Source organism: Uranotaenia lowii, chromosome 3, assembly GCF_029784155.1.
Source record: "Uranotaenia lowii strain MFRU-FL chromosome 3, ASM2978415v1, whole genome shotgun sequence".
Classification (NCBI taxonomy): Eukaryota; Metazoa; Arthropoda; class Insecta; order Diptera; family Culicidae; genus Uranotaenia; species Uranotaenia lowii.
The window spans coordinates 275,915,646-275,930,080 of record NC_073693.1 but is presented as its reverse complement, the minus strand read 5'-3'; the positions used below and the strand labels follow the sequence as shown (position 1 = coordinate 275,930,080).

At 36.2% G+C, this 14,435-nt stretch overlaps 1 protein-coding gene across 1 annotated transcript; it reads left to right on the top strand.

Moving 5' to 3' along the window:
• Positions 1-2,009: 2,009 nt before the first annotated feature.
• On the top strand, positions 2,010-11,031 carry LOC129756437 (CLIP domain-containing serine protease B4-like). The gene is made up of 4 exons (XM_055753313.1): positions 2,010-2,500; positions 2,580-2,909; positions 10,212-10,314; positions 10,390-11,031. The coding sequence occupies exons 1-4, from the start codon at positions 2,431-2,433 to the stop codon at positions 11,003-11,005; spliced, it is 1,119 nt and encodes a 372-aa protein (XP_055609288.1). The 5' UTR covers positions 2,010-2,430; the 3' UTR covers positions 11,006-11,031.
• Positions 11,032-14,435: the final 3,404 nt, after the last annotated feature.

The window sequence follows — 14,435 nt, the reverse complement described above, 5'->3', positions numbered from 1 at the left end:
CATACACCTCTCGTGTTTTGCAGTATGATCAATCTATTCCTGATTTAAAAATGTGTGGCAGACAACAAAAAAGGGGTCGTCCACAGGAACTGTTAAATGTATAAAAAATAATTTCTTTATTATTCATGGGATGGAGGCGAAAATTTATAAACGGGAGTTGAACAAAACGGAAAATCGATTCCTGGATTAAAATTTTGAATCAGACTCTCAGGCTTCTCTGATTTTTTAATGCAATATCGTTGTGAAAAGGCATCTCGATAACCATTCAAAAACAAACTCCTCATTAAATATTAACCCTTTCCTACCCACGAGGTTTTTCACATTTCAAAAATAGAAATATTGATTTACAACTAAAGTTCTAGAACAAAAGATGCATAACTTAAGGCTACTTTAATGATCCATTCGATAAATTTTGGTTTTGAGGTGGATCATATATGCTCCATTGGAAAGATAACCACACATAGGGTGCAAATGAAAAACAAGAAATAATTGCAAAAAAAACATGAAATTTCATCACTTCATTGTTCACTAAATAAAACGATCCTACGATGAACTCGTAGATAAACTAGAACCTTTTTCGTGGGACTAAAAAAAACTATGATATTTTTCAAGTTACAGAAGACTTGATCCTTTTTTCAGGGTGACCCGAATCTAGGCAAAAATCTAGTAGAATCCAAAGAGAAAAGGTTCGTTGACTATTGTTTGCTATATTAGTTTTCATTTCACAGTTTGTAAGTATCAGACAAAGAGGATTATACAAGTTTGTCTACTACCCTACTTTCATAGCATACTTTAAGGGGCTTTTTTCTAGTTTTAAGATAAATACAGTAGTTCTTTTAACAAGTAACTACTGGATAAACATTATTAATTGAAAAGATAATTTCATGATAACCAATGATCACGATCCATTTAAAAAACAAAATACATCTTTTTGGGCTCTTGGGATCAATTATACCCATAACATACATTTGAGTAAACTTCTTCTTTAAAAAAAATAGAGCTTACAATTGCTTTGAAAATATGGCATTATGAAGTTCATTTTATACTCTTACGCTTGACATATTGAAATAAATATTTTTATTATAATGTTTTTCATGTGAGAAACATTTTAAAGTGATAAAAAAAGATCTTCAAATCACATTTTGTAAAATTTCGCAAACAATGTTCAATAACTCGAAAAATAATTTTTCTAAAATATGTAGAAACAATATTTTTGTTGTTTTGTTCTTTTTGGCACATTTTTCTTGAACATTTGATATTTGTAAGACATTCCTGTTTCGAGATATAGCGAAGTAATCAAGTATCCTCATTTCCCCCTAACGTTAAAACTCGCTAAAAAAATTTAACGGTCCCAATAGGAAACAGAACAGTAGACTGAATCTTAAATCTTTTCTACTTAAAAAAGATTAATTAATTCCCAATACTTGAAAAAAAGCCAACTATCAGCTTTTCCCGGCTTGTCTTCATTACTGTCTAAGAAATCTATCTCAATCCTATTTTATCATAAATTCATAGAAATTTTCACTGTCAAATGGATTTTTTCTGTATATTCACTCGAAAGAAAAAAAATGTCAGAAAACTATCGTTGAAATTTCTGACGATAAATCCAATTTTTTCGTGAATTTCAATTCTATCAACAGTTAGGCTTGAAATGAATTTCTTTTTAATTTGATTTACACAGTTGTGAGCGCATTTGTATGAAAATCATGAAAATATCTCTTGGCTAGCACTTGTTTTTGATCAGCTCAAGTCAGTGAGTTGATTATCATTGCAATGCATTAGAAGACTGATTTGGCGTGTTCTACATTTGAGAAGAATATCCCTAGTGAAACTTTGCTCATCTCAATGCAACTCTTCCGATTGAAGCAGCTTTTGAGAGCAGAAAAAAATGTAACTTCCAAGCCGTTTGGCTTATAGCTGACAGTTATAAGCCCACAAACCGGACTATTAAGATGTTAATGGTGATTTTGTAACAGTTGCTAGTATACCTCCACATCGAAAAGCGGAATTCCAAATCATCTGCCATTGACTTCCTGAACCTGACACGGTGACGGTTGATTTGTGATACGTTTTTTCCCCGGTCGACTCAATCTCTAGGCGATGTTCTGACTGTTTTCATCTTATTTCGTGTTTGGAATTAAGAAAAAAAATCCGATCAACGCGATCTTCCCCGTAGACGACGACCTGTTTATTATTATAATTTTTTATTCTCGTATGTCTTTCGTTTCTTCCCGGCTTCTCAAGAAACCGAGCTATTATCACCTTATGTGGATTTGTCTGTGGGATTTTGAGTTTGTGCGTTTTCGTGGTATTTGTAGCTGGAATTGACGCATTCGTCTTCTTCCTTAGCTGATCTCGGTCAGGTTCGGTGCATTGGTGGACGTCTAATCGGGCTGTTGTAATCAGTTGGTAGCGAAGATCCACAGTAGAATGGCGATCACCGAAAGGCTACCGGTGCTGTTGGTTCTAGCGTTTTGGCTGGCTGGCCACACACAGGCTCGTGAGTATCTTTGAAGAAGGGAAGAGCGCAACGACAGGATCCTTATTCATATTTTTTTTCTTATTTCCTGGACTTATAGTGGAACAATTCGATGAATGCCGAGATGGTGCCGGAGCCAGGGGAATCTGCGTTCCGTTGAGGGAATGTACCCAGACCAGTCATCTGCTGATGAGGGGCAACCTGAGCGATGCAGAACGGGACTATCTGAAGAAGTCTTCCTGTGGGAAGCTGGATTCTCGTCAAGCCGTCTGCTGCCCGCTGGCTCACAAACTCGGCAATCGTTTCGGGGCACCTGCTGCGCTGCCCGCCATTGGCCAATGCGGACAAACGACCGGTTCCCGGATTGTGGGCGGAGAAATCGCCATGCTTGATGATTTTCCCTGGTTGGCGAGGATCCAGTATTACAAATGTGAGTATCAAACTACTACGATGCCAAAGGGGGGTTCACATCAAATTTTTATGGAGTTCACACAGTTTTCAATGCTATATGTGAATGAGAATCTGAAAACTTCCTCGGAATTTGATATGTGATTTGTAAATTTTTTTTTCGGAAAAGTTGTGTTATCTACTCCAGTCAGGAGCATATGAGGACCTTGGAGCCTAAGGGGTGTAAATGCATAAAAACTGATTTCGACAAAAAAGCACACTTCAAGTTCGTTAAGTTCCATTAAATACCATAGATATTGTTTATGATTTTTTTTCAATGAGTTTGACCATCTAAATATCGTCAAACGGGGCATCATGCAAAAGCAGGGTTAGATGGAACATTTGTATACCACAACATTCATTCAATTTTTATTTCAATATATTACATTATTTTTATCATTGAATTGATAACAAATTTATGATGACATAGTTTTTAACATCGCGAAAGAGTTTTTAAATGCTTTTGATTCTCATAAAAAATTTCAAAATTCTAGCTATAGATGTACAATTTTTTATATTTTTTGATGCCGTAAAAAATTTTACCCAGTATGACGGATTGGCTTTATGATATCACCTAAAAACTTTATATTGCTTTCATTCTCCTATCCTTACACTGTTGGTGTAGTTACCTCTCTGGGGCAAAATGCAACAAAATGCTGATTAGAACTAAACTTCATAAATTTCGTTTCCATATGCTGGGATATGATCGTTTTGCATTATGCGTTTGTCAACATTTAAATTTCATCCATCCTAAGATCTGTTTTCATTGTTTAAGCTAAAAGAATATTTGGTAGTATTTTTAGAATAAATGTAAAATTTAATTCGAACATATCCAAAAATTACTGACATTCGTTATTTATGCGTTATGACATCACAAATGTATTAAAAGCTATAAGTTTTAAAATGTTTTCATTTGATTTATCATAAAAATAGAGTTTGTTGCAACTTACCCCTTTTTTTAGTACGGTGAAAATCGCACGTTTTTGTAAAATTTTAAAATTACTGGTAAAACCAATATTTTTTCTGACTACGCCAATTTGGTGTCCTACCTTAAAACTTTTGATAAACAAGAGGTATGAATATTTGTTGGCATTAAAATTTTTGAAGCCATTGAAATTGAAAAGTGTTGCACGTTGCCCCAGTTGACGGTATGTTATTAAATTATTGGATATAACATGAAGTCAGTTTTGCTGCAGTTTTGCTAACAAAGCACGAAAAAATAGTGTTTTGTACCTGCTTTGGTAAGTTCTTGTGTTTCCATGTTGTTAGAAATGCGCACTACCTCCATATGTGAGAACAGTTGTTCGTCCATTGTTGGAATTCGATGCAAAAAAAATTTGTCATTATTTCTATCATAACTCTTCAAGAAGTTGTTGGCCTTCTTTGGTATCTTCATGTGAAAGTTGAATCATAAATTGAACCATACAATGGTATTCCAAACATATGGATGAAAGATTCATTGCATGTACAGATATACTATACAATGGTATTTTTTTGCGGAATATTCGATGATACAGACGGCACTTTTAGACACCATTAACAGTTTATTTACAATTTTTCATGTTGAAGGTCAATTTCAATGCATTTTGATGATTATAAAACATTTCTGTTGAAAAATAACAGAGCTTTGTAGCTTTGAAATATGATTTTTTTTATTTACAAAAAAATCTAACCGAGGCTTACTCAAAAAATTAAAATGTTTGAAATCTGGAAAAATACAACCAAATCCAACCAAATGTAACCAAATCAAATTTGACATGGGAAGGTATTTATAGGAACGAATGCCTCCTGGAGAGTTAAAATACCTTTAAAAAAGATGGGAACGTATTTAAATACGAAATATGCTTCTATGATACAGATCCTTTTGCCTTGCAGTGTAGAAAAAGGATATGATAGGGTTTTGATAACGAAAAAATGGGATCCCTTCCTCTTTCCAGCAGTTGTTGATTGGAAGGGGAAAAGGGGCTTCCATAAAAGTTTTTTGGAATAAAAATGGAGTACCCCTATTAAGCCATAGAAACCATATAATATAAGGTTGTTTGGGTACAAACAGTCTGAAACCTTCACTTGAACCTTGAAAACATGTCAGACAAATGGAGCGAAATGCAATTTTATTTATTTATTGATTTATTTTGCTCGGCCATCAGCACAGCTAAAGGCTATTTAGGCCGTTGTTTTTACAATATTGTGCTCAGAAATACATATATAATGCATAAAATCTTAAATATAAACGTAACTGTGTTTTAAATGTTTTCAACAAAAAGTGTTTAACTAAGCTAACTATTTTTTTTATAACTATAATCCTTTATTTCTCATAACATTAAAAACTCAAATGGAATCATACGAATCTGATTTGTTGAGGAATTTTAAAACATTTTTAAAGTTTAACAAATCATCAATATTTGAAACATCATTTTCTTCTCTGCGTGATGCATATTTTTCTCAATCATTAAAATATGTTTGACTGAAAGGTTTACATTGCAATGATCGCAGATCGGGGGACTATCATGTGACATTAAATAGGAGTGAGTAAGATTGGTAGGACCTAACCTCTAACGAGTTAAAATTACTGAATCTTTTCTTCTGAATATTTCGACAAATCTCATCTCTTATTTGAATCTCCTATTTCTCTGTAGCAACGTTATTTATAAACTTCAAATGTGTCTATGTTAGTTTGTGAGCCCTTCCCGCATTGTAAAGGAAACAGGGGAGAGGAATCCATACCAGTAAAACATTCATTTTAGCATTTGGCATTAAAGAATCAATATGAAGTTTATGAAAATAGAGCAAAAAGAGCAGATTTTTTAAATCTAATTCGAAGTTCATGTTTCAGAAAATAAGATTAAAATCATCTTTGTTGTGTATTTTGAAACTCCAGTTCTTGCTCTTTGGCCTCAAACACATGTATGTACTTATACCCCTTTGCCATTAAATAAATTCACTTATATTTACCCCTTTGGCACCAAAAAATTAATTTTAGGAGATTTTGTCTTGTAGATATGATTCAGAAAATAAAAAGAAAGTCAAATAACTTTTTAACTTATTCATTTTTTACTAATATGATGGGAAATGTACCCATGTACAGTTAATCGAGAAATTTCATGTCTAAAATTAACCATGTCTTGTCAGTTAAAGTAAATCTTTTCTAACAACAATTTTTTATCAGGATTATTATGAAAATAATTCGTGCAAGGAATTTTTCTATGGATTTTCAAGCATTGCATGTTTCCTGCACCTTTTCTTGATAAATTGGACATTGGGAATGGACTTCCGCTCATCATGAGTTGATGTTTAACAGTACATTTTATGCTAGCACTTCAACGTGAACCCAATCAGCTCATGCAAATAAATATTAAGCCTAGCATAAAATTTGTGGTATACTGTATATAATTCTGAAGAGAAATCAGGAATTTGGAATTCATTTATTGCAGCTAGAATATAGAAAAATGCAAAATTTGATATTATTTGGTTCACTAGAATTCTCACTAAATGCAATGAAACGATTAACTGTTGAAATAAATTTTTAAACATGATTTACTTTCCAAATGCAAACAAAATTCCTCTTTTTTTAATTTTTGTCCCGATGAGAAAACACTTCTTACAGGAAATGAAAAAACAAAAAGTAATTTTCAGATAGCAGGATTTTTTCAACGAGATCAAAATAAAAGAAAAAAGTGAAATGAAATTATGATTAAAATAGCACATGATGTTCGACAGTCAAGGATTCGTTCTAGATGGTTATCTCGTTTTTTCCATTTTGTCACTTATACCCATTTGGCTCCAAGGGTCTCTTAGGCTACCTGTTACATTTTTCTTTGCGATATGCAATTCTTGGAGATGTTTCTTCTTGAAAATAGCCCTCCTTGAGGATTTTTGATTCTAATTGAAATTGTCAAAGTCCTAAATAAGCCCCATCAAATATTTCTAACCTTACTCATGGTTCAAAATTGCATATTGATTAGATTGATTTCAGCTCAATTCAAGGAACATATTATAACGTTTTGTTGATTCTATATTGCTATAGGTAATCATATTGAGCTTTCACATAATGTTCCTTTAAAACATTGGTTTTCAAACTTTTCCAAACATAGCCCCTTATTGCTGTATTTTCAAGCTCAACGCCCTTCTTCCAAAAAAAAAAATTAAAAAAATTAAAAAATTTGATGGAATTGCTTTTTTTTATCCCGTTGCAAGACAAAACTAAAAATGCAGTCAAAAAATAATAAATATTGCATCAAACTAGGGATATCTTAAAAACATTTTTTTTTTTTCAAATGAATTCTCGTTTTTTTATAAATTTTCAAACAGCAGAACAAATAATTTAAACATTGCTAGATTCATTGGCCAAAATAAACCAATTCTGACATCTCAATTTCTGAATTTTGTTGAAAAATTCTACTTTCAAATGATATAGAACAATGACAAATCTTAAGGATACTGATCAAAAACGGAGCGCAACATATGATGAGGTTCGTTATTTGATCAGAAAGATAAAAAAAAATATCATTTCATCTTGATTTTATGAACGTCAGGAAACTATTATTATTTTTGGAATAAAATGGACTTGTTGAAAAAATAATAGAAGGAATTAAAGTTCAAATTGATTTGGAATGGTGACATTAAATCAGTTCAAATTTCGAATTTGCGAAACTGAATCGTTTAGATAAGTTTTTATACTCTAACATTTGGCTCAAAAAGTACTTTAGTAGCTTTGAATTTTGTTCAATTCGTCATTCAAAATAGTCATCAATTTATTAAATTTGTTATAAATTAATTCAGAGAATATTGGATGTTAATAAAAAAAACAGCTGGTGTCTAGATACTGATTTTAAAAATTATTGAATTCAAAAAAATGCACGAAAGAAGCACACTACAGAAACTTTCTCAAAAATATGCATAAAGGATTCGAGATCCAGTAAGAACTCAGTTAAATATAAAATCTCTCGAACATATTCTTAAACTTAAAATTATTTAGTTTGTATTGAAAATACAACGCATTTCTTAATCCTGGTTATCGAAATTCTTCGACTGCTAAATTTATCATAAATTTAACGAACTTATTACTGTTATTTTGAATAGATCAAAAAGAAATCAAAAACTTCAAACTTGTGTTTATGAAATTTCAAATTTGAATTTAAATCCTGTTCAAATTTAAGCAACATTCACAAGTTCAAAAATTAATATAAATTCCATTAATTCAATTCCAGCAAATATCATTGATACACGAAAAGCTTTGATAGCTTAACCTAGACTTACCAGATACTTTCAGAAAAAAGCGGAACATTCGTGAAGAATTAAAAGCGGGACGTACATATGTATATTTTTCTTTAGCTAAAATAGTGTATAGAAAGTAATAAAATATTGATAAAGGAAATTTGTTGAAAAAAATTCATTCTTAAGTAAACTTCCATTTTTGTAAACTGCAAACACTTCAGTCGAAAATGTTGTATTTCAAAGCAAATTTAATCCCGAAATTTGAAGAAAGTTCTAATATTTTTAAACAGCCGCTTTTGATCATCTGCCAGGATTATTTAATTTAACTCGTCCATTAATTAATTGTTTGATTTAAAATTGTTTTATTTTCGCTCGGTAGTTGTATTTTTTTCGAAATTCAAGTTTTATTTTATCCGAAAATTTCTATTTCCCTAAGCTATATATTCAAGTAATTCTGCTAGGATTCTGGAGAAAAATATTGAGCCATCATCATTTGGAAACAACTCAATGGATGTTATCTTCAATAGAAAAATATTGACATCGCAGAACGTCATTAAACAACGCTTAACTGAACCCAATTTTTCTGGTGATGCAAATATAAGTTTGATTGCCGGGCTTGTCCGAACTTATCCATATATTTGACTCAAAATTTAGGAAATGTTCGCTCCGGTCGGTTGCCTGGATTTCGTAAAAAAAGAGCTTGAATTTGACACAGCATTTTTCACTTTCTTTTCAAAATTGAACCAAAAGGTTAATTGACCTACCTATTATATATATATATATATATATATTTTTGAGCAAGTTGTATCTAAATAATCATGAACAGTTTTTCGGGAGCCTAGAATAAGATTTTAAATGAGCTGTTATGTTTCAATGTATAAATATATTTTCATCTGTTTTTTTTTTATTGGGCTTGTGATATAGCTCAGTTGGCAAGTCTGTTGCCTCCTGAGCCGATGTCCGTGAGTTCGAGCCCAAGAGTTAACATCGGACACAGTTATACCGGATAAGTTTTTCAATAACGATCCGCCAACTGCAACGTTGATAAAGTCGCGAATGCCATAAATATGGTAAAATGACTATAATCGAAACAAAAAAAAATGTGTTTTTTATTGAATAAATAATTCCGTGGTTTTGATCAAATTTGCTTTTTAATATTTACAGCCATATCGGTGGAAGTTATAATCTTTAAGTAAGAAAGTATCTTGTTTTGAAAATCATAAATGGATAAAAAAAAAGCTTAGAAAACTATAACAGGAGTAGAAAATGATCGAGGAGAGAAACATTTTGAGAAAAAAGCGGGACAGCATTTTCTAAACAACAACGGGACATGCCGCGCTTTTGCGGGACGGATGGTAACCCTAGCTTACCCACAAAAAATAGCACTGTTGAATTTTTGAATCAATTTAGTCAAAGAGGGAAAAATCAAAACTTCAAATTAAAGAGCAGTAAGTTCAAAATTTGCAATTTTTCTTTTCCTTCAAGTCTACCAAAGCTGTGGAGCCTTTTCACAGTGTTATCGAAAACGTTTTTCGCTCAGTAATTTTTTTAAGTTCGCATTGCAAAACACGAAAATTTTCAAATAAATTAACAGCATTATGTTTAATACAATGCTTAAGAGTAGATTCAACAGTGAGTGTAACGCCTGTTTAATTTTTTTGCCTTTGATGTTGCTTTCTCATTTGGATATATTAAATTAAATTGCATGAATTTATGGATGAATTTAGGGGAAATTGATGAAAATGAAAAAATATCAGTAAAACTGTGTTCTATGTTTACTCTTGGGCTCGAACACGCGGACATCGTCTCATGAAGCAACTGACTTGCCAACTAAGCTATTTCACAAGCCCATAGGGAGGACAATGCCGGCGATGAGAAAGCTTGTTAGTGCCGGTCCGTCATAAAATTTATGCCGATAATTCCACCTCCATGTAACGTCATTATTGGAGTAGAGTTTGATTTGTGGGAGAACATACATACAATTAGAATCGGAAAAAAATGAATCAAGAAATGAACGACTAAATGGATAAATTGTTAATCCTTTCATATGTTTTTATTCGATTTTTTCTAGCAAACAAACGTTTTGGATTCCACTGCGGGGGAGTTTTGATCAACGAGCGCTACGTACTGACGGCTGCTCACTGCATACAAAGCGTGCCATCTAGTTGGGTCGTGTTAGTATTCTTCAACTATATAATACTAAGTGTGAATTGGTTTTTTATCACCCAACCATTTTCGATCATTTTCAGGTACAAAATTCGCCTCGGTGAGTACGACACCGAAAATGCGGAAGATTGCAACTATCACGAGCCGGATGATTGCGTTAATGCTGTGAAAGATATCCTGGTGGCAGCGTATTACATCCATGACGACTATTACCAAGAGAATGGGGCCGACTATAATGACATCGCCTTGATCCGGATGGCGGAAACGGTTGAGTTCACTCCCTACATTCAACCGATTTGCCTTCCGAGTGGGGATCTACTGAAAAAGACCGATGCCGTCGGAACAATGCTAACGGTGGCCGGATGGGGTCAAACGGAGAACAAAACCGCAAGCCGGTACAAGATGTACCTGGCGGTTCCGGAATGGAAGAACGATCTTTGCGGGGACGCCTTCAGCAGTGCCAACGTGGACATCGTCGATAGTCAGCTCTGTGCCGGAGGTGTCGCGGGAAAGGATTCCTGCCGAGGTGATTCCGGTGGACCGCTGATGAAGATCGAAAAGGTTCGCGATAAGTCGGCCTGGTTTTTGAAGGGCATCGTTAGCTTTGGGACTGACAAGTGCGGAACCGAGAACATTCCGGGTGTCTACACTAGAATTAACAAGTATATCGATTGGATTGAGGAATATATAGAAGAATAAACTGACGAGAATACAAACTGTTTCAATACAAGGATATCACGATTTATTTTCTATTATCAAGAATATCAGAAAATCTAATAAGAGTCATACTTACTTACTTACTTATTGTTCCCTCGCCAATCCTCCGGTGCATAGGGCAGTGGTAAAAGACCTCCACTGTTGATGATCCGAAACCAACTTCTTCACTTGATCCAAGTCAAGATTCTCGTCGACAGTTCGGATTTCGGCGGCTAGGCTTCGCCGCCACGACTTTCTGGGCCTGCCTCTTCTTCGATGTCCTCCTGGATTCCATTCTAGCGCCTCTATGCAAATCTCGTTTTCATCTCTTCGCAGCGTGTGCCCAATCCATCTCCACTTACGTTCCCGAATCTCGATTTCTAGCGCCCTTTGATGACACCGGCGATATAGTTCCTCATTCGAGATCCATTTTCCAAGCCATTGGAACTCCACTTTCTCAACCTGTTGCCCAGCTACCATGAAACTGGAGGGATTTCCTGTGTTGATCTCCATCGACTTGATCTTTCCGACATTGACTTTGAGACCTGACATCCCTGTCTCACTCCAGCAGTTTCCGGGATTGGATTGGACAAGACACCGTCGTGCAAGACCTTGCACGAAATTATCGTATTGTGCTGCGATGAGATGGACTAGTTTCTCTGGGACGCCTCGTCGCCTTAGAGCCGCCCAGATGTTTTCACGGTTAAGTCGGTCGAATGCTTTTTCAAAATCAACGAACACCAGCAGAAGAGAGTCATGGAGTTCGTTGATTTGTTCCAATATGATTCGTAGTGTTTTGATGTGGTCCACACATGATCGTCCGGATCGGAATCCAGCTAGTTGCCTGTAGCGTCGATTTTATCCAGGATCCTATTCAGGATCACTTTGCAGAGTACTTTGAGGGTTGTACAGATCAACGTTATGCCTCGCCCGTTACTGCACTCTGTCAGGTCTCCTTTCTTCGGGACCTTTACGAGGATACCCTGCATCCAGTCGGCCGGGAATGTTGCAGTATCCCAAATGCCAGCGAAAAGACGGTGCAACATTTGTGCTGACGAGGCAGAGTTGGCTTTCAGCATTTCATTCATGTTTTTGATTGCCGCCTCTACTTCAGCCAGCGAGGGCGCTTCCGAGTTGACGCCATTTATGCGACTTACTGTTGGCGCTTCGAACTGCGCCATCTCTATTTGTGGCTCGGAAGAGTTGTTAGAAATGCATAGTCCATCGTTTGAGCTGATCTGTTCGATCGGTCAATAACTGACCGGCTCGGTCGTTTAACGGCATTCTTTCATTAGTCTTTGCACCACTGAGGCAGCGAGAAATGTCATTAAGTAATCGGATATCTCCATTGACGGCGGCTCTTTCTCCCTCTTCGGCTAGGGAGTTTGTCCAGGCTTTCTTTTCTCGTCTACAATCTCGTTTAACTGCCTTCTCCAGCTCCGCATATCGAAAGCGGGCGACTGCTTTGGCTGACCCGGTACATGCCTGATCAATTCCGACTTTCGCCTTTCTCCGATCATCGACCATCCTCCAAGATTCATCCGACATCCATTCACTTCACCTTCTACAATCTTTAGCTCGTCATGATAAAGGCATTCTTGATTCCACACCACTGTTCTTCGACTGTTCCGTCTGTCGACAATTCCAAGGCTCGGGATTCTAACTGTTCAATACTGCCCTTTTTACCTCTGGATTCCCCAACCGGCGGACGTCGTGTCGACACCCATCTTTATTCTTGTGCCGTTGGACACGCGCAACTCAGTCGTATCTCGCCAAGAACAGGCGATGGTCAGATGCATTGGCTACGCTTCGTTTGTTGTGGACATCATGAAAGCTCCTTCTCCATTTTCGGCTGATGCAGATGTGGTCAATTTGATTTTCTGTTCGGCCATCTCGGGATACACAAGTGACCTTATGTGTTGTCGATGGGGGAAGAGCGATCCACCGATGTTGTTGTTGCCACAAAATTCTACAAACAGCTCTCCGTTGTTTTAAATCTGGTTACGATTAATCTTTCGTTCATCGGTTCTCATTTAAAGAGGGCTACATGGGTCTGCAAGCTTAATAGGAAATCAACTTCTCGTTATCGAACGCGAATGGTAGAATTCTAGACCTTCTGTTTGTGATTTAGCTGATATTTTACACCCTCCAAACGCAATTTTAAATACCGACCGACTTCATCATCCTACTGTTTTACTGCTCGACTATTTTTCTGACGAGCTTACGGATCCCGTTAGCCCGCACTGTGATACCGACCGTGTTATAGAATTGTTACTGAACACAAACTGGCAAATACTTTTCGAAGATCTGAACATCGATGTTGCTGTATCAACCTTCTATAATCATCTCTGGGACGTCTTACACATTCACACGCCGCCTAAACGACTACACCGACATCAGCCTTACAAGCTTCCGTGGTGGAATTCTGAGTTACGGAGGAGCCGCAACTTAGTTCGCAAAGCCCGTAAACGCTACCTTCGAGACCGAACGGACCAAAACAAGTCAATGCTCTCAAGGCTAGAGATTGAATATTCGACTCTTCGCAACGCTGTTTTCAACTAGTATATTTCTAACATCGAACGCAACGTGAAACAAGATCCTTCGACATTCTGGAAATACATCAATAGCCGCCGCCTTACTAACTGTATCCCATCATCTGTGACGCTTCATGGACGCACATCGGAAAGCATCAAAGAGTCAGCTAACTTGTTTGCAGATTTTTTAGCAGCGTGTATAGCCCAGTCACTCCTGATTGTAATAATGTGTACTTTGATACACTTCTTAGCTATGACATCATTCTACCGCAACCCGTTTTCAGTGAACAAGAAGTTCTAAAAGCGCTAAATTCTCTTGATCCCTCGAAAGGATCTGGGCCCGATGGGATTCCAAAATCGCTTGTTGTAAAAATAGCTGCTTCGCTTGTCACACCGCTGTGCATGATTTTCAATCGATCGATCTCGGAAGGTACTTTTCCTGCTTTGTGGAAAATCGCATCAATCTCACCGATCCATAAGTCAGGAAATGGTCATCGTGTGGAGAATTACAGGCCAATATCGATTCTTTGCTGCTTTTCCAAAGTAAGTGCTAGAAGTCCTGATATACGAGAGAATCTACTCAGCAGCCTCTCCAATACTAACCGATGTCCAGCACGGGTTCATCAAGAAACGATCAACCTTGACAAACCAAATGATCTATGCCAGCTATTTGCATTCTGCAACAGGTAAAAAACTGCAAGTGGATTCGATATACGTAGATTTTGCTAAGGCTTTCGACAAAGTACCTCACAGAATCGTAGAGTAAAACTTGATCGATATGGATTTCCCGAGTGGGCAACTAAATGGCTGTATTCGTGTCTGCTGAATCGTCAAGGCTTTATAAACATTCGTGGGACTCACTCCTCCGTATTCGACATGCCGTTTGGTGTTCCGCAGGG

What these genes read in the sequence shown, in the direction of transcription:
- LOC129756437 (XM_055753313.1), top strand. Translation starts at nt 2,431, where the DNA reads ATGGCGATCACCGAAAGGCTACCGGTGCTGTTGGTTCTAGCGTTTTGG. An exon ending in GGCTGGCCACACACAGGCTC is followed by an intron (nt 2,501 to 2,579) that starts GTGAGTATCTTT and finishes CTGGACTTATAG; the next exon opens with TGGAACAATTCGATGAATGC. An exon ending in GTGCCATCTAGTTGGGTCGT is followed by an intron (nt 10,315 to 10,389) that starts GTTAGTATTCTT and finishes GATCATTTTCAG; the next exon opens with GTACAAAATTCGCCTCGGTG.